The 21,350-nt window shown below is 44.0% G+C and overlaps 1 protein-coding gene across 1 annotated transcript in view; it reads left to right on the top strand.

Moving 5' to 3' along the window:
- Positions 1–21,350, top strand: part of LOC309567832 (uncharacterized protein) — a 92,263-nt gene that overhangs the window by 51,971 nt on the left and 18,942 nt on the right. The window contains exons 5-8 of the mRNA XM_082273318.1: positions 280–399; positions 6,878–6,985; positions 7,167–7,274; positions 11,430–11,540. Coding sequence (XP_082129444.1) covers positions 280–399; positions 6,878–6,985; positions 7,167–7,274; positions 11,430–11,540 — 447 coding nt within the window. The remainder of the gene's footprint in view (positions 1–279; positions 400–6,877; positions 6,986–7,166; positions 7,275–11,429; positions 11,541–21,350) is intronic.

The raw sequence follows: 21,350 nt of genomic DNA, 5'->3' as shown, positions 1-21,350 counted from the left end.
TAATTCTTTGAGGTATAGTTGACAAATGTATGCTTTGTATACTTTAATAAAATTCTTGTAAATGTATCTAGACTGTAAGCTGCACCCTTGGCACTCTCTTCTTTCTACTAAACGTGCAACTTCTGCTCCTGGAGGAGATTTGGGCCCGTTGGGTTTTTGTAGGAGAGCTGCCTCTTATCAGACTACTACACCAGAGCAGAGCCCAGCCTGCATGCCTTCTAACATCGTCATATGACATTCCTAGTGGATCAGCTCTCATTGTTCCCTTTATTTTGTTAGACCCAGACTGTTCTTTGGTGAACCCCGACATTCTGTTAACAGTCCAGCTCGGTGAGAAGCAGCGTGCCACAGAGACGTATGACCAGAACGGCAGAGAGAACATGTCATTCCCCAGCACAAGTAAGATGCAATATTTTATGTCACACGGTATTTGCCTTGTCTTTCAACCACTTTAGCCCCGGAGGATTTGGCTGCTCAAAGACCAGGGCCTGTTTTGCGATTTGGCACTGCGTGACTTTAATGGACAATTGCGCGGTCGTGCGACGCTGTACCCAAATGAAATTGACGTCTTTTTTTTCCCCACAAACAGAGCTTTCTTTTGGTGGTGTGTGTTGACAGGTCAGTTTGAAGTACACTGGAAGCACACATCCTAGGGAGCATTGCCACCCCAGCACAGAAAATTGAGGAAATAGTAGGGTTACCAAATATTTTTTTTATGTATTTTTTATTATTAGAACATTTTAACCACTTAAGCCCTGGAGGATTTGGCTGCTCAAAGACCAGGGCCTATTTTGTGATTCGGCACTGCGTTACTTTAACTGACAATTGCGCGGTCGTGCAACGCTTTACCCAAATGAAATTGATGTCCTTTTTTTTTCCCACAAACAGAGCTTTCTTTTGGTGGTATTTGATCACCTCTGCGATTTTTACTTTTTGCGCTATAAACATAAAAAGAGCGACAATTTTGAAAAAATAACAATATTTTCCACATTTTTTTATATGAAATTCTCCAAAAAAAAATGTAAAAATCAAACTTTTTTTAACATTTTAGGCCAATTTTTTTTCTGCTACATATTTTTGGTAAAAAAAATCGCAATAAGCGTATTTTGATTGGTTTGCGCAAAAGTTATCGCGTTTACTAACTACGGGAAAGATTTATGTAATTTTTATTGTTTTTTTTTTTAACTAGTAATGGTGGCGATCTGCGATTTTTTTTTTTTTTTTTTTTTGCGGGATTGCAGCAGACAGATCGGACCCTTGACTGACATTTTTTACACTTTTGGGGGTACCAGTGACATTACTAAAGTAATCAGTGCTATACATATGCACTGTTACTGTAAAAATGACACTGGCAGGGAAGGGGTTAACTTTATTAGTGATCAAGGGGTTAAATGTGTCCCTAGGGCTGACTTTCAAGGGGCGCGGCTTGTGATGTAACCACAGAGACATACACTCCTACATAGCAGGATTGTATGATCTCTGCAGTTACACCAGGGAGAATGACAGGCAGCTGTGTTTACATCAGCCGCCTGCCTTTCTCCCTCTCCAGCGGGAGATCGCGAGTGGCCGGCGGACATCGGAGCCGCCGGTCACTCGCGCGGGGATGTCAGGGAACGAGGGGGGGCGGGAGCGAGCCTCCGGCTGCGCGCGCTCGCCCCCTAGAGACTCATGGGGAGTGACGTACCCATACGTCACTTTTCCCAGGACGGAGGGGCTGACCGCCGCAGTACATTGTCGTGCGGCGGTCGGCAAGTGGTTAAAGGAATACACTTTCATGATTAAAAAAAAAAACAGTAAAGTTAGCCCAATTGTTTTGTATAATGTGAAAGATGATGTAACGCTAAGTAAATAGATACCTAACATGTCATGCTTTAAAATTGTGCACACTAATGGAATGGTGACAAACTACGGTACTTAAAAATCTCCATAGGGGACGCTTTAAAAAGTTTAAACAGTTACCAGTTTAGAGTTAGAGAGGAGGTCTTTATGGTAGAACTATTTTTCTCACTCCAACGATTGCGGCAATACCTCACATGTGTGGTTTGAACTAGTGATCGACCGATATCGTTTTTTTATTGCCGATAGCGATATTTAGCAGGATCGTATAGTCTCTGCTATTACACCAGGGAGAATGACAGACGGCTGTGTTTACATCAGCCGCCTGCCTTTCTCCCTCTCCAGCGGGAGATCGCGAGTGACCGGTGGACATCGGAGCCGCCGGTCACTCGCGCGGGTAAGACAGGGAACGAGCGGGGGCGCGCCTCCGACGGCACGCACTCGCCCCCTAGAGGTGGGCGAGCGACGTACCGATACGTCACTTTGCCTGTAGGGGGCTGACTGCATCAGTACATAGTCGTGCGCCGGTCGGAAAGTGGTTAAAAGCATTCAAAACGCCAAGTTTGACTGTTTTGAATGCTGTCATTTTTTTTTATTTGGCGCCGAGTACATTTTACATGGAGACCCGATCAGAGCCGAATGCGGCTTTGATCGGGTCTTCTCTTCGGTGGCCGTGCAGGTTGGTTGCCCGGGTCTCCCGGTGGGACGGCAGACCAGGGCGAGCCGGGGGAGGGGGGGGCGTCCCCTCCCGCTCCTTGTAATGACAGCTGAGCGGCTTCTCAGCCGCATCGGTTGTCATTACAAGACAGCCGACCATCGGCTATGGACGCCGGTACCGGGGTGAGGCCTCTAGCTGCAGGCATCACTCTGGTACAGCACTTTCCTGAAATATCGGCAATATCGGTAACCTCAGGGGCCGATTCCGATATATCGGGGAAAGTGCAGATCGGCCCCCGATATACTGGCTTTGCCGATAATCGGTCGATCCCTAGTTTGAACACCGTTTATATTAGCGGGCGCGACTTAAGTATGCGTTCGCTTCTGCGCGCGAGCACGGAGAGACGGACATTTTTTTTTTTCTTGCTGTCACAAGGAATGTAAACATCCCTTGTTACACTAATAGACAGTGACAGGTACTCTTTATGGAGCAATCTGGGGTCTAAAAGACCCCAAATCCTTCCCTTCCTCATAAAGCATTCATAATGCCAAGTTTGGCTGTTTTGAATACTGTATTTTTTAAAAAAAACTTGCGCCTTTAGGGCTCCAGTACTCGGAAGTGGTGTCATGACATCGCTTCTGGGTTTCTACATCTGAGACCTGATCAGAGCCGAATCCGGCTTTGTTCGAGTCTTCGGCCAGCGGGCGGAATAGCCGACTGGTTGCTCGGGTCTCCCAAGCCTCATCGGCTGTTATCGTCTGAAAGCCGATTGCCGGCTCTAAAGAACGTTACCGGGGTGATGCCTGCAGCTGCATATCATCCCGGTACAACCTCTTCTCCGAGCTGACTTACAGGTACGTCGATTCGCGGGAAGTAGTTAAGGTAGCATAGTGCTACTCTGACCCGATCGTAGCCGAATCCAGCTTTGTTTGGGTCTTCGGCCAGCCGACGGACGTGTCGGCTATTCGCTTGGGCCTCCCGATGAGATGGTAGACCCGGGTGAGTCACGAAAGGCGGCGGGAGGGGCTGCTTGTAATAACAGCCAAGCGACTGATCAGCCACATTGGTTGGCATCAGTGGCGGCTGGTGCTCCATCGGTCCAGGGGGGGCCAAAGGAGAAGGCATCCTATTGGCGGAGGAGGATGGAGGAGACGGCCATCGAGAGGGGAGATGGAGGAGACTAAGGTAGAAGCCGTCGCTGCCTGTCAGTCCGGAGGAACAAGGTAAGTGAACTGGCGCCTGGGGGGGGGCGTCAGACGGACCTGGCCACGGATTTGCCCCCCCCCCCCCCCGTCACTCCAGAGTCCAGTCCACACCATAGTCCACACCATATTTCCCCCCTGGGCGCCAGTTCACTTACCTTGTTCCTCCGAACTGACAGGCGGCGACGGCTTCCCCCTCAGTCTCCTCCATCTCCCCTCTCGGCGGCCGTCTCCTCCGCCAATAGGATGCCTTCTCCTTTGGCCAATTGGGAAACCGGTCTTAGGACCCACTACCTGATTGCCAGGGAGGAGATTCAGTGTGGCGATAGCAAATATTCATTCGCTATTGTCACGCACTGGGTGGGCTCAGTGCGCAGTGCTCTTCCCCCCCGAGCTCACCCTTTTTTGAAGCCTATTAGAACCTCTGGCTCTAATCACGTGCTTCAAAAAAAAAAAACCCTCATTGGAATCCATGCAGCTGGCGCCCTGCATGTAGATTAGGGGGCCGGATGCATGGATAGGGGGGTGACCCCTGCTCCCCTAATGGACGGGCCGCCGCCACTGGTTGGTATTGCAAGAAAGCCGACTGTCAGCTCTAAAAAAACAGTACAACACCCTGGAGCTGAGGCCGCATATTTGCGTCCTGTCGGCGGGAAGGTGTTAATATCCTCTTCTTAAGAGAGAATACATTTTAAAATAAATAGCTGAGCTCCTCCATTCATCTTATCAGTTTGGTTGCCCTTCTCTGTACTTTGCTATTTATGACTGGTGGAAAAGAGGAGGGTAAACCACTACTGAAAGCAGAAAATCCCTGCTGCCCTTCCCCCTGTATTATTATTTTAAAGGGTTAGTTCACCTTTATTACGCTGTCCCATATTGGTATAGGAGTATATTGTGCTAAATCTACCTTCCTGCCAGGGTTGTCTTTCATTTTGAAAATATAAGCCAATAACCACATTAACCACTTGTGGTCGGGAAGATTGTACCCCCTTCATGGCCAGGCCATTTTTTTCTATTCGGCACTGCACTACTTTTTTTTTTTGGATAGAGTGGTGTAATTGTGCTTGAATATTTAGGAAGGGAACACGGTAATTAGGATGGAACCCGGGTGATGGCTGTATGCAGCTATCTCGGGATCCACCCCTTAATCAATATTAAATAAATAAATCACAATTTTTAGGTATTGGGGTTTTTTAATGGTGAATTAAGGGGAGTGTTTTTGTTTGTAGAGAGTTCACTGGTTTGAGATTTGGGGGAAGGGAAATGGGTATTTTTTGATGGGTGGAACCGGGAGATTTCCAGTTGGCGGGGCCCCCCTGGTTCCCCCTTCTACATTAGTAAAGATTGTTTTCACCTCCTTTTTTCATTTTTTTTTTTTTTTCTGGGCGACTTGAGAGTTTTACGGAACTATATGCATATTAAGGGTTATCCAAAATGTTTTTGTAGTCTGTACAATCTAGGAGTATTATATTTATATGTGATTTTGAATGTTATGTCTTGTAATGTCTTTTTTCTAAAGAAAAATTATTAAAAAGATTTTTTTAATTGGTAAATGCCCGGTCATGCAGCGATGTACCCAAACTGAATTTATTTAATTTTTTTCCCACAAATAGAGCTTTCTTTTGCTGATATTTGATCACCACTGCGTTTTTTATTTTGTGCAATATAAACCAAAAAAGACCAAAGTTTTGAAAGAAAAAAAAAATATCAGAAACTTACCTAAGAACGAAACCCTCCAGCGCCGCAATGTCACCGCTCTGAGGGCTGACATCTTCCCCCGGCCTTGCTTCTGGGCTCGTGGCCTTTGGCTACATGAGTGGCCATGACATCACTCCCGCGCATGCGCTGAGATATTCACAGTACCTACAGGTATGTCTTATTATAGGTCTTATCTGTAGGTACAAGTTGTGTAACAGAGTTTACTGCAACTTTAAGGTGGCACTGTCCACAGGTATGGTCCATACATACATACATACATACATACAGGTAATACATACATACATACAGGTATGGTCCATACATACAGGTATGATCCATACATACATACATACATACAGGTAATACATACATACATACAGGTATGGTCCATACATACAGGTATGATCCATACATACATACATACATACAGGTAATACATACATACATACAGGTATGGTCCATACATACAGGTATGATCCATACATACATACATACATACAGGTAATACATACATACATACAGGTATGGTCCATACATACATACATACATACAGGTATGATCCATACATGCATACATACATACAGGTATGGTCCATACATACATACATACAGGTAATACATACATACATACAGGTATGGTCCATACATACATACATACATACAGGTATGGTCCATACATACATACATACATACATACATACATACAGGTATGGTCCATACATACATACATACATACATACAGGTATGGTCCATACATACATACATACATACAGGTATGGTCCATACATACATACATACATACATACAGGTATGGTCCATACATACATACATACAGGTATGGTACATACATACATACATACATACAGGTATGGTACATACATACATACATACATACAGGCATGGTACATACATACATACATACAGGTATGGTACATACATACATACATACATACAGGTATGGTCCATACATACATACATACATACATACAGGTATGATCCATACATACATACATACATACATAAATACAGGTATGGTACATACATACATACATACAGGTATGGTACATACATACATACATACATACATACATACAGGTATGGTACATACATACATACATACATACATACAGGTATGGTACATACATACATACAGGTATGGTCCATACATACATACATACATACATACATACATACATACAGGTATGGTCCATACATACATACATACATACAGGTATGGTCCATACATACATACATACATACATACATACAGGTATGGTCCATACATACATACATACAGGTATGGTCCATACATACATACATACATACATACATACATACATACAGGTATGGTCCATACATAGAAGCTGAAGGCACTCATAGCTGTGAAACACAAAATATCTCGGTCTCTCTCATTTTTCTGTACAGGAATCTTTGTTACTCTTTTCCAATATTCATGTATCATCCATTGTTCTTTATTGTTCTAGGTAAGTTCATAGACCGATTCGGGGAATACACAGCTGTTAAACAGGAGTCTCCGAATGAAGATTTTTCTGTTATTTCCGATGTTGAAATTTTGGAAGACACAGGAAAATGTAAGTGTGATCCCCCTGCCAGTCAGGATGCCTCATTGTTTCCACATTTTCCAGTATAAGAATAGTCACACGGTTTAGAATGTAGTTATGTGAAGAGGAGAGGACTATAGAAAAGCTGTCAGTGGCTCGGGAAGTATTGCCCTGGTTCTCTTCCAGTGACCCTTATTGTTATCCTTCACAGGTTTTACTCCTAATAGCCCAGTGGTTCGGAGGGTCAGTGTTCAGGAGCCCCCAGCCAATAGCCACAACTTCCATACAGATGGAAAACATGGCATCAAATATGCAGCTGGTGAGTTGTCACTTTACATGGATCTGTAGTATTTTTACAGCTGAACTGCAGGCAATATACACCGATAAAATACAGTTACTTTGTGTGACGTATTATCTACTGAGACTTTTGCACAGCAAATTCTATAATTGGACCTCTAAGTGTACTTTTAAAAACACCATTAGGAGACATTTTTTTAAAGCAGTGAATGTGACAAACCAAACATTCACAGGTGCTAGGCAAATTATTCACTGTGATTGGAAACCCATGTTCCAAGAAGATATCTGGGAATATTTGGTGAATGTCACATTCACTGCTTCAAAGAAATGCCCAGATGCAGTGTTAGGACCTGATTTTAACAAGGTATTAGGCTCTTGAATTCCCTGTATAGCAGAGCTCAGACTGGGAGAGAGAGGAGATGCACAAGAAGCCAGTCAGCTGTGCTACAGAGCAAGGAGCATTCTGATAGGAGGAGAATTCAGAGAGGTGAGTTATCAGTCTGCTACCTCTCCTTTCACTGTACAGTCACAGGCTGGGAAAGGACAAGACCTGTAAATGTTACTGAACTGCGGCAGAGAAAATTCAGGTCTCCTGCCCTGATACTACATAAAAAACTGAAACCGCTCCCATACAGTATATCTATATCATCTGTGTCTGGAGGGTACCAAATAAAACTAAATATATCAATCTATCTGTCTATCATTCTCTCTCTCATTCTCTCTCTCATTCTCTCTCTCTCTCTCTCTCTCTCTCTCTCTCTCATTCTCTCTCTCTCTCATTCTCTCTCTCTCTCTCTCTCTCTCTCTCTCTCTCTCTCTCTCTCTCTCTCTCTCTCTCTCTCTCTCTCTCTCTCTCTCTCTCTCTCTCTCTCTCTCTCTCTCTCTCTCTCTCTCTCTCTCTCTCTCTCTCTCTCTCTCTCTCTCTCTCTCTCTCTCTCTCATTCTCTCTCTCTCATTCTCTCTCTCTCTCTCATTCTCTCTCTCTCTCTCATTCTCTCTCTCTCTCTCATTCTCTCTCTCTCTCTCTCATTCTCTCTCTCTCTCTCTCATTCTCTCTCTCTCTCTCATTCTCTCTCTCTCTCTCATTCTCTCTCTCATTCTCTCTCTCTCATTCTCTCTCTCTCTCTCATTCTCTCTCTCTCTCTCATTCTCTCTCTCTCTCTCATTCTCTCTCTCTCTCTCATTCATTCTCTCTCTCTCTCTCATTCTCTCTCTCATTCTCTCTCTCATTCTCTCTCTCTCATTCTCTCTCCCTCTCATTTTCTCTCTCTCTCTCACATTCATTCACTAATTTTCTCTCTCTCATAATCTCATTCTCTCTTTCTTTTTCTCTCTCTCTTTCTTTTTCTCTCTCTCATATTCTCATTCTCTCTCTTATTTTCATTCCCTCTCTATCATTCTCATTCTCTCTCTCTTGCTCATTCTTTTGCTCAATCTCTCTCTCCTTCTCTCTCTCATTCTCATTCTCTCTCTCATTCTCATTCTCTCTCTCTCCCTCTCTCCCTCAAATTTTCTCTCTCACATTCATTAACTAATTGTCTCCCTCATTCCCTCTCATATTCCCTCTCTCTCACACTCTCTCTCATATATTCTTATTCTCTCTCTCATATTCCCATTCTCATTCTATCTCTCTCTATCTCATTCTCATCCCCTCTCTCTCTCTCATATTCTCTCTCTCTCTGTCTCTCATATTCTGATTCTCTCTCGTTCTCGCTCTCTTTCTCTCATTCATTCTCTTTCTCTCATTTTCTTTCTCTCTCTTTCATTTCTTCTTTCAATCATTCTCTCTCTCTCACACACACATTCATTCGCTATTTTTTTCCTCTCTCCATTTTCTTTCTCATTTACTCTCTCTCTCTCTCTCTCTCTATATATATATAAAGAATACCTAATCATGTGCATGAAAATTAAAGTATGGCATTTTGTTTGCACATGATTAGATGATGGAAGTCAGAGTCTCCTCTCATTTACTAAGCTATGGAGGAACTGCAATTGCAAAGTGCAGTCTATTTGCCTTTAGTGAATCAACCATGATATCCAATATGAGGGAAATCCTCTTTTAGACACCGGAACGAGCATCCCCATTGGAAGATTTCCCCTCTCTTTCGGTTTCTCACAATTTTGGCTTTACCCTTCCCTCTCATTCCTAGTAACATTGACAATCAGGACGGTCAGAAACCGGGACACAGACCTGACAGGTGTTCTATCCCATTACTAATCTTTCCTAATCGAAAAAAAAATAAAACAGTTTAGTCTTTAGTTAAACAATGTAAACGTTTTTTGGGGGGTAAATTACTCATAGTCATTGTGAAATTACTAGATGTAGTCTGGCACTGCTACATTTGGTCTTGGCATGTTTAGTTAATGGAACAATCAATTCATTTCATATTTTATTATCTGTTGATGCAAAAGAGACATTCTACAATCATATTGTCATATGTAATACGGCCACCTTTAGAGGGCAGTTTTAGCGTAATGATTATACTATTTTGTGACAATATCCTGTCTGTTGGTTTAGATTCCCAACCTCAGACCTCAAGTACCCCCAACAGGTCGTGTTTTCAGGATTTCCTTTAAGTTGCACAGGTGCTTTAAAAGCTCCATGCACATATGGCGCTCTATAGTTCTATATAGAGCAAGAGGAATAATCTGTGGGAGCCTGCCATTGTACCTGCTATCTACTGATTGCGGTTACAATGCTTTGCAGTCTCATTTACAAAAAATAGGTAACTTTGTTACTTTTTTTTTGTAAATGAACCTGCAGAACATTGCAACCCATGCAGTGGATAGCAGGTACAATGCCAGGCTCTTCCTCTAGCTCTCTCCGCACCGAGATTTGGACCTTCTGTTAGAGAGTTGGAGGAAGTATCAATGGATTACAAGTGCGGAGATCACTGTGCTTGTGTTCCATTCAGGAATACTCCTCGATGACAGATGGGACTTGCAGCCTATTCATTCATGGATCTCAACTGTGGTTGCTCCGGGGGGAGAAGATCTCCTGCATGCTGTCGTGGGGGGGCACCATGTTACATGTTACACCCCAAATATGGGTATAACATGTAACATGGTCTAAAACAGGGGTGTCAAGCTCAATCTAATTGCGGGCAGCATCAGCGTTATGGTTGTCCTCAAAGGGCCATTTGTACAGTAAGACTATATACATTTATGCAGGGCTTTTTTCTTCTCTTAGAGAATAGGTGCAGGAACTCAACGTGCAGAGCGCAGAGTTTAGGGGTGTGCTACATACAGAGCGCAGAGTTCAGGGTTGCGCTACGTACAGAGCGCAGAGTTCAGGGTTGCGCTACGTACAGAGCGCAGGGTTCAGGGTTGCGCTACGCACAGAGCGCAGAGTTCAGGGTTGCGCTACGTACAGAGCACAGAGTTCAAGGTTGCGCTACGTACAGAGCGCAAAGTTCAGGGGTGCTCTACATACAGAGCGCAGAGTTCAGGGTTGCACTACGTACAGAGCGCAGAGTTCAGGGTTGCGCTACGTACAGAGCGCAGAGTTCAGGGTTGCGCTACGTACAGAGCGCAGAGTTCAGGGTTGCGCTACGTACAGAGCGCAGAGTTCAGGGTTGCGCTACGTACAGAGCGCAAAGTTCAGGGGTGCGTTACATACAGAGCGCAGAGTTCAGGGGTGCGCTTCGTACAGAGCGCAGGGTTCAGGGGTGCGCTACGTACAGAGCGCAGGGTTCAGGGGTGCGCTACGTACAGAGCGCAGGGTTCAGGGGTGCGCTACGTACAGAGCGCAGAGTTCAGGGGTTTGCTATGCACAGTGTGCAGGAATCAGCTCTCTTACATAGGCTGTTCACATCTCACTGCCACCCCTCCCCCTGGGTGCGAGGGTCACATGAAATGGCCTGGAGGGCCTTATTCGGACCGTGGGTCTTGTGTTTGACACATATGGTCTAAAAGATGGAGTTAGCCTTTGAATTAATGGCAATGGCTCGGTATGTGTGACGTGACCTGTTGGGGGTACTTGAGGAATGAGGTTGGGAAACACCGCTCTAGAAGACTGTATCCATAATGGTTATCTGATTTGGGTGGAGGGGTTCTTCATGTTTTGTAAAGCAGTATGGTTCCAGTACACAAAGTTTACGAAGGTTTCTACAAGCCTGTGTAGACTGACTGCATTTTCTGAAGGATAACGGCCCTCTCTTTTCCTTTTTACTACAAGGACACAGAGCATCTACCTCTGGTATAAATAAAACCAATATGGTTACCGTTTCACAGAAGCTTGTCTCCAAGACACCTTACAATGCCTGCGAGAAAAACACGGCTAAAAAAGGTGAGGTGTATGGGGCTTGTATTGGTTGGTTACTAGTTTGCAACTTCGTTACAATTTATGTCAGAGCAATAACAAAGAATAAACACATCTCTGCAATACATGCACTTTTCCCCGTATTCTTTCCCTTTAAGAGCCCGTTCAGATCAGAACGCAGTGCCAGAAACCCGCAAATTGTGCGTGTTTCCTGCACCGCACTCAGAACGCCCAGCATCTCCGATTTGCAGCGGGTTTCAATGTTCAGTTAGTGACACCCCAAACGCAGTTTGTTTGCAGTGCGGTTTTTACTTTTGATGTGGGTCAGTGCCATTTAGCTTATTCAGAATGCATGGGATCAAATCACACCGCACTGCATCACATGTGATCTAGGGGTGTCGTTAACTTTGTATTGACACCCCCCCAGCGATTCGCATATTGGCAGTGTGAACTGCCTGCGATTTGAATGTGTTCCCGCAGTGGATTTGCAGGGTTCCGGCATCGCATATATGTGAACACGTTTAGGAGATATTTATAGTACCTATAGGTAAGCCTTATGATAGGCCTAAAAAAAAAAAAGGTCAAATATCACAAAACATGACAAAATGACATGCGGCGCATGTAAGTAAAAGTCATCCCATGTGAGTGAAAATGACAATTAACCACTTAAGCCCCGGAGGATTTCCCTGCTCAAAGACCAGGACGTATTTTGCGATTCGGCACTGCGTGACTGTAACAGACAATTGCGCGGTCGTGCGGCGCTGTACCCAAATGCAATTGGCATCTCCTTTTTTCCCCACAAACAGGTGGTATTTTGGTGGTATTTGATCACCTGCGCGATTTTTTATTTTTGCGCTATAAACAAAAAAAGAGCGACAATTTTGAAAAAATTATATTTTTCTAATTTTTTTATATGAAATTCCCCAAAAAATGTAAAAATCGATTTTTTTTTAACATTTTAGGCCAATTTTTTTTATGCTACATATTTTTGGTAAAAAAAATAGCAATAAGCGTATTTTGATTGGCATGCGCAAAAGTTATTGCGTTTACTAACTATGGGAAAGATTTATGTCATTTTTATTGTTTTTTTTTTTTACTACTAATGGCGGCGATCTGCAATTTTTTTTTTGCGGGACTGTGACATTGCGGCGGACAGATTGGACCCTTGACTGACATTTTTGACACTTTTGGGGGTACCAGTGACGTTACTACAGTAATCCGTTCTATATATATGCACTGTTACTGTAAAAATAACACTGGCAGGGAAGGGGTTAACTTTATTGGTGATAAGCGGGTTAAATGTATCCCTAGGGGCGTGATTCTAACTGTGGGGGGGGGGGGGGGCGCATGGCTTGTGATGTAACCACAGAGACATACGATCCTACATAGCAGGATCGTCGTATGATCTCTGCAGTCACACCAGGGAGAATTACAGGCGGCTTTGTTTACATTAGCCGCCTGCCTTTCTCCCTCTCCAGCGGGAGATCGCGAGTGACCGGCGGACATCGGAGCCGCCAGTCACTCGCGCGGGGATGTTAGTGAATGAGCGCCCCCTAGAGGCTCGTAGGCGAGCGACGTAGACCTACGTTGTTTTGCCTGTAGGGGGCTGACTGCTGCAGTAAATAGTTGTGCGGCGGTCGGCAAGCGGTTAAAGGACAAACAGTTCATAAGATTCAGTCCATATAAAATAATGAGAATAGCCGTCCTCCACACCACGTGTACAGATATCACCGCTCCCGGTGGTAATGTACTTAAAACTGGTAAAAAATGCTTATCAGCTTAATTAAATCCAGGGTACAAATATACAGATGTCCGGTGCAGTAGCAGGCTCAATAGTATTCCATATGAGGGATAAATGTTGAAAAAACCACAGCGTAATATTGCTAAAAACTAAGGTTTTATTAAAGTATAAAAGAATCCACTCACATTAATAAAATGAAGATAGCACATTGAAACAAATGCCACTGAATTCGGGTGATGGAGAGCCGTCCGCACGCCGGTCTCCAATCCACAGCTAGCGCGTCTTTCCTGTGATCCACGTCACTTCCGGCTAGACGTATGACGCTAGTAAACAAACGTTGTTGCCGTGCAGCCTATGTCCCGACATGTTTCGTCATTACGACTTAGTCATGGGACGAAACTAAGTCGGAATGACAAAACATGTCGGGCAACGACGTTTGTTTACTAGCGTCATACGTCTAGCCGGAAGTGACGTGGATCCCCGAGAAGACGCGCTAGCTGTGTATTGGAGACGGACGGCTCTCCATCACCCGAATTCAGTGTCATTTGTTTCAATGTGCTATCTTCATTTGATTAATGTGAGTGGATTCTTTTATACTTTAATAAAACCTTAGTTTTTAGCAATATTACGCTGTGGTTTTTTCAACATTTATCCCTCATATGGAATACTATTGAGCCTGCTACTGCACCGGACATCCGTGTATTTGTACCCTGGATTTAATTAAGCTGATAAGCGTTTTTTACCAGTTTTCTGATAAGTGCATTACCACTGAGAGCGGTGATATCTGTACACGTGGTGTGGAGGACGGCTGTTCTCATTATTTTATATGGACTGCATCTTATTAACTGTTGGACATGTTTGTCCTTTAATTGTCATTTTCACTCACATGGGATGACTTTTACTTACATGGGCCGAATGTCAATTTTGTCATGTTTTGTGATATTTGACCATTTTATTATTATTATTTTTATTGTATATTGCTGGCTTGCATTGAATTATTGTTATTATTAGAGGTATAGCACCCTGACCTCGCTTGCCGAGGTCCTGTGGCAGGATCTATTGATTGAGGGCCGAATATTTTTTGGGATCCTTTTTGGTTGAGTTTATTATAGGCTTACCTACAGGTACAAATTATGCCTTTGAGTTTGCTTCCTCTTTAGCCTGTATCAAAAACGCGTGCACAGTGTTTTCTATGTATTCCAATGGCCCTAGTTCACACCACTGCTGTGCGTTCCAGTGCTGTCAACAAAAGCAGAACATGCTGTGTTTTTTTCTGTATGCAATGCAGCAAGACGCATCAAAAACACACTGGAACGCACATGTCCTGAATTGAGATGAAGGAGAAAAAAAAAGGGTAAACCCCCCCCCCCGGAATGCATCTAAAAATGTGCATGTAGAAACGCAACTGAAAAATGCAGAAATTTTGGTGTGAACGGTCCTTGCGGCCATTGTAATTATTTATTCTGTCTGGGTGGGTTGAATACCTGCTTCCCCTGCTGCATGCAGTGGTTTGTCCCGCCATCTAATGCATATGTTCTGTATTGTTGTACCATTTAGTGGGAGGAACCACCAGTAGGTATTCAATATAGAAAAACTAAATGATGGGCACTCAAGGATGTTCTTATATCATAATTAAGAGTTAGGCATATCAAGTGTCTAAAGTAAGACAAAAGAGGAGGAAAGGGGGGAGTAAACCAGTACATAGTAATGAGGACAACTAAGTAAAAGCAAACTGGATTTGTATACTACAACCACCCAATCCAAATAAAAAATTCACTGGAATATAAATAATTAATTTATTGAAAAAAGAAATAACTCATAAAAATCACAAAACACATATCAAAATATTCTGGCATGGTGAAAAAAAAAACACACCCAACCACAAGACAAACCAACACATACAGGACACACATGGATAAAATCAATCAAACATCATCATTCCCCCCCTATTCCTATATCATATAGATTATGTGTGAAAAAGTCAAGGAAATATCAAAATAATGTGTGTGTATATATATATATGTATGTATGTATATATACTGTATATGTGTGTGTATATATATATATATATATATATATATATATGTATATATGTATGTGTGTATGTGTATATATATATATATATATTGTGACAGGAAGTCAGGAAAATCTATGGGTGTTGTCACTGACGGGAGATATATTTCTGCTTGGTTTAGACAATTCACTAATTGCTATCAGGTGTCGGCTGCAGAGGTAGGCAGGAAGGTGTACGGAAGTTGAGAACACTTTCAGCTGTTCAGAATGAGGCAATTAGGATCTCTATAACTTGTCCAAAGGGAGTCTATTGATTGCTGTCTCCTGAGGCTGTGTAAGCTGGGGAGAGCAGTCAGATGAGAGACTTCTAAAGGTGAGGTGTTGAATTTTTTTCTGTGTAAAGAAAACACAAATGGACATTTGAGTGTCTGCTGTAGAACCAGCAGGGTCTGCCCAAAGAGTAGGTTGGGAAGACTCCTTAGATAGGTTCCGGTGTGTGAGAAGGTAGACGCCCACAGTGGCCAGGATTTATTTTGTGTTTTGTTTTATTTTGATGTTTTTGCTGCATGCACTGTTTTGAAGAAATTGGACGAATAAACCATAAACTGTTGTTTTCAACCACTCCTCGGCTATCTCCCTGTGTGACGAACCCCCCCAAAAGGGGTTATCCACACCCGCTACCGAGCTAATCCCTCACATATGGTGGAGTGCCGCGGGCAGTTAAAGTAAACCCAAAAAAATGGAGGAAATACTGAAACAACTGATTATATCGAATGCAGCCCAACAGCAGGCAAATGCAGCTCAACAGCAGGCAAATGCGGATTTTCAGCGGAGCTTTGCAGCTCAACAACAAGCTCACCGAGAGGCCATTGAAGGCGTGGAACAGAGACACCAGCAGCAAATGGAGGCCATTGTGAAACAGCTTCAGAGACAGCAGACCGAGGTTGGGAGTCAGGCCAGTAACATACCGACTTTTCGGGTAAACCACTTATTGCCAAAGATGACTACAGATGAGGACCCTGAGATGTTTCTGACCACGTTTGAAAGAACAGCGGAGAAAGAGAGTTGGCCTAAAGAACAGTGGGCTGGACTAGTGGCCCCCCTATTAGCTGGAGAAGCCCAAAAGGCATATTTTGACTTGGAACTTGCAGATGCAAAAAACTATGATCGATTAAAAGTGGAAATATTGGCACGTTTTGGGGTAACCTTGGATGTCCGTGCTCAGCGGGTCCACAATTGGAGTTATCAGCTGAAGAAACCACCCCGGTCGCAGATGTATGACCTCATCCATTTGGCTAAGAAATGGCTGCAGCCAGAAATTCTGTCCGGACCAGAAATTTTGGAGCGAGTAGTCATGGACAAATTTCTTAGGTCTCTTCCTAACACCCTGCAGAAATGGGTAAGCCATGGTGGTCCGGAAACCGCAGACAAATTAGTAGACCTGGTCGAAAGGTACCTAACAACTGAGAATTTGACCTCTTTTTCCAGAGATGCACAGACTTTTCACCCCAAGACCAGACCCTCCCCACCTATAAGTAAGACTGCGTCAGGGGATGGGGGTGGAGAGAGGATCCAAAGAGCAACTCGAGGTGTTAGTAGGACTACTACTAATGTTTGGCGAGAGCGACCTGGAAGACCCATCCCACAGGAGAGGACTGGAAGGTTGATTTGTTACCGTTGCCGGGAAGAGGGACATGTAGCAGCAGTTTGCCCAGCGGTTTGCCCAGTGGATGATGAACCCATGCATTGTGACTTTCTGACAGAGAGACGACAGTCCTTTTTTGCAACCACATACACTGCAGTAAAGGGGAATGAGAAACCTTTATATAGAATGTGTTTAGATGGTAAAGATGTTGTGGTATTGTTGGATTCAGGTAGCCTGGTTACCTTAGTGAGAAGTGATCTAGTGGTGAAAAAAAACGTACATCCTAGGAAAATGGCGGTAGTTTGTGTACATGGGGACACTCGAGAATATCCGGTGACTACAGTTTCCTTTGAAACCTCCCTCGGTAACTTGTGTCACCAAGTGGGTTTAGTTCCCAAACTGCCACATGACGCCATTGTGGGAAGGGATTTCCCAAAATTCTGGGAACTCTGGGATTGCCCAGATTCCCCAGTAGGTGGTTCTTCTGAGCCTGAACCATCTACTCCAGAATCCTCTAACTGTGAGGATTATCCTGAGTTTCCGTGCTCAGTCTTAGCCGGGGAAACACCAGTCCCTAGGGAGGAGCCTGCTACCTCAGAAGAGGAACAGCGGCCGTTAGGGTTGGATGACCTTAAAGTGCACCGAGAAAATTTTATCACTGAGCAATTGAGGGACCCCACATTGCTAAGAGCCCGGGAGAATGTAGTGAAGATAGATGGGGAGCTAGTTAACCCAGACGAGAGGATTGCCCTCCCTTACTTCATTATTGAGAGGGACCTCTTATATCGAGTGTCACAGAGGATAGAGGACACTGTTGAGCAACTGGTAGTGCCTAAACCGTACCGCAAGATGGTTTTGGAACTGGCCCATGGGCACATTCTTGGGGGACATTTGGGAGCAGAAAAAACCCGGGAGAGAATCACCCAGAGGTTTTATTGGCCTGGGATCACTAAGGAAGTGGAATTGTACTGCTCTTCCTGTCCAGTGTGTCAGATTAATGCACCCATGCCCCATTTCCGTAGTCCTTTGGTACCCCTGCCCATTATCGAGGTTCCTTTTGAGAGGATCGCCATGGATTTGGTTGGGCCCTTACTGAAGTCCACAAGAGGGCACCAGCACATCTTGGTGATAATGGATTATGCCACCCGTTACCCAGAAGCGATTCCTCTCCGAAATACCTCTGCTAAAACCATAGCCAAGGAGTTATTTCAAGTTGTCACCCGGGTGGGTCTACCTAAGGAAATCCTAACTGACCAGGGCACCCCGTTTATGTCCAGGGTGACAAGAGAACTTTGTAAACTCCTGAAAGTGACCCAGTTACGTACCTCAGTATATCACCCTCAAACAGATGGGTTAGTGGAGAGGTTTAATAAAACGTTAAAACAAATGTTGAGGAAGGTGGTGGATAAAGACGGAAAGAATTGGGATTATCTGCTCCCTTATCTGATGTTTGCCATAAGAGAGGTTCCCCAATCATCCACAGGGTTCTCTCCGTTTGAGTTGCTGTATGGGAGGCACCCCCGGGGCCTACTTGACATTGCCAGGGAAACATGGGAGAGTGAGAGTTCCCCTCATCGAAGTGTGATTGAGCATGTTGCTCAAATGCAAGATAGAATTGCCCAAGTGATGCCGATTGTGAAGGCACATTTAGCCCAAGCCCAGTTGGCTCAACAAAGGATTTACAATCGTGGGGCCCAGGTCCGTTCTTTTGCACCTGGTGATAGGGTGTTGGTGTTGGTCCCCACGGTCGAAAGTAAATTCCTAGCCAAATGGCAGGGGCCCTATGAAGTATTGGAGAAAATAGGGATGGTGAATTATAAAATTAGCCAACCAGGAAGACGAAAACCTGAGCAGCTCTATCACGTGAACTTGTTAAAACCATGGAAGGATAGAGAGTCCTTGGTCGCTGAGACTACCCGAGTTTCTGCTCCAGTTCACCTGGCTGTCCCTGAAGTTGGGATAGCAGAGACTCTGTCCAAACTTCAGAAACAGGAGGTTAAAGAATTTGTGCTCCGTAATAGGGAGAAGTTTTCAGACCTGCCAGGTTGGGTCTCGGGAGTTAAACATGACATTATCACCACCCCAGGGGATAAGGTCAAGTTAAAGCCTTATAGAATTCCAGAAGCCCGGCGAGATGCCATTCGCCAGGAAGTAAAAAAAATGCTTGAGTTGGGGGTGATAGAAGAGTCAAATAGTGATTGGTCCAGTCCCATTGTCTTAGTGCCCAAACCAGATGGAAGTTGGCGGTTTTGTAATGATTTTCGCCGCCTGAATAAAATCACTAAGTTTGACACCTATCCTATGCCCCGCATAGATGAACTAATTGATCGCCTAGGCACTGCCCGGTACATGACCACGTTAGACCTTACCAAGGGTTATTGGCAAATTCCTCTCTCGGGGTCGGCCAGGGAAAAAACAGCATTTGTAACTCCAGACGGATCTTTCCAATATCGGAGGATGCCTTTTGGGTTACAGAATGCTCCTGCCACATTCCAACGCACCATGGATAAGACCCTTCGGCCTCATCTAGCCTATGCTGCTGCATACCTCGATGACGTGGTCATTCACAGTGAGGATTGGGACTCACACTTACCAAAAGTTCAGGCTGTGTTGGATTCCATCTGGAAAGCTGGGTTTACAGCCAATCCAAAAAAATGTACCATTGGGCTAGAAGAGGCGAAGTATCTGGGGTATACCATTGGTAGAGGTCTAATCAAGCCCCAAATAAACAAAGTTGAAGCTATTAAGGATTGGCCACGTCCCACCAGCAAGAAACAGGTTCGTGCATTTTTGGGGATTGCAGGTTATTATCGCCGTTTTATTCCCCATTTTGCCTCACAGGCTGCTTCCCTGACCAATCTGACCAAAGGGAAGGAGTCTGTCATGATCAAATGGACTCCCGAGGCAGAAACAGCTTTTCAGGCTTTAAAACAGGCCTTATGTAGCCAGCCAGTTTTAAAGTCGCCTGATTTTTCACGAGACTTTGTGGTCCAGACAGATGCATCAAATGTGGGTTTAGGAGCTGTACTGTCCCAGATTATCAATGGGGAAGAACACCCTGTTATGTACCTCAGCCGAAAGTTGAAGGCCCATGAAGAGAATTATGCCACCATTGAGAAAGAGTGTTTGGCGGTGAAATGGGCCTTGGATTCTCTCCGATACTACCTCCTGGGTAGACAGTTTGAACTGGTGACGGATCACGCCCCATTGAAGTGGATGGCACAGAACAAGGAGACCAATAGGAGAATAAATAGGTGGTTTCTGGCCCTTCAGGAGTTTAGTTTTGTGGTAACGCATCGCCCCGGTGTTCAAATGGGGAATGCAGATGGTTTGTCCCGTGCACATGCGTGCCTGTCAACCTGTGTCCCAACCCTAGGGTTGAAACAAGAGGGGGGGGTATGTGACAGGAAGTCAGGAAAATCTATGGGTGTTGTCACTGACGGGAGATATATTTCTGCTTGGTTTAGACAATTCACTAATTGCTATCAGGTGTCGGCTGCAGAGGTAGGCAGGAAGGTGTACGGAAGTTGAGAACACTTTCAGCTGTTCAGAATGAGGCAATTAGGATCTCTATAACTTGTCCAAAGGGAGTCTATTGATTGCTGTCTCCTGAGGCTGTGTAAGCTGGGGAGAGCAGTCAGATGAGAGACTTCTAAAGGTGAGGTGTTGAATTTTTTTCTGTGTAAAGAAAACACAAATGGACATTTGAGTGTCTGCTGTAGAACCAGCAGGGTCTGCCCAAAGAGTAGGTTGGGAAGACTCCTTAGATAGGTTCCGGTGTGTGAGAAGGTAGACGCCCACAGTGGCCAGGATTTATTTTGTGTTTTGTTTTATTTTGATGTTTTTGCTGCATGCACTGTTTTGAAGAAATTGGACGAATAAACCATAAACTGTTGTTTTCAACCACTCCTCGGCTATCTCCCTGTGTGACGAACCCCCCCAAAAGGGGTTATCCACACCCGCTACCGAGCTAATCCCTCACAATATATATATATATATATATATATATAGTGTGTGTGTGTGTGTGTGTATATATATATATATATATATATATGTGTGTGTGTGTGTGTGTATATACTGTATATGTGTGTGTATATATATGTATGTGTGTATGTGTATATATATATATATATATATATATATATATATATATATATATATATATATAGTGTGTGTGTGTGTGTTTATATATATATATATATATATATATATGTGTGTGTGTGTACGTACGTATGTGTGTGTGTACGTATGTGTGTGTGTGTGTATATATATATATATATATATGACCATGTAGTAACAAAGGGATGAGAGGCTGGTTTGGAGTGTGCAGTATAATAACTCTTGATAAATAAAGCACATATACTGGTGAAAGGTGAAAGATTCGAAATCTCAAAAATGGATTTAATCTCCTGATGGATATTCAAACAAGGATTCAATC

This window comes from Pelophylax lessonae (genome assembly GCF_965119305.1).
Source record: "Pelophylax lessonae genome assembly, chromosome: 12".
Classification (NCBI taxonomy): Eukaryota; Metazoa; Chordata; class Amphibia; order Anura; family Ranidae; genus Pelophylax; species Pelophylax lessonae.
This window is presented reverse-complemented; position numbering and strand designations above follow the sequence as displayed.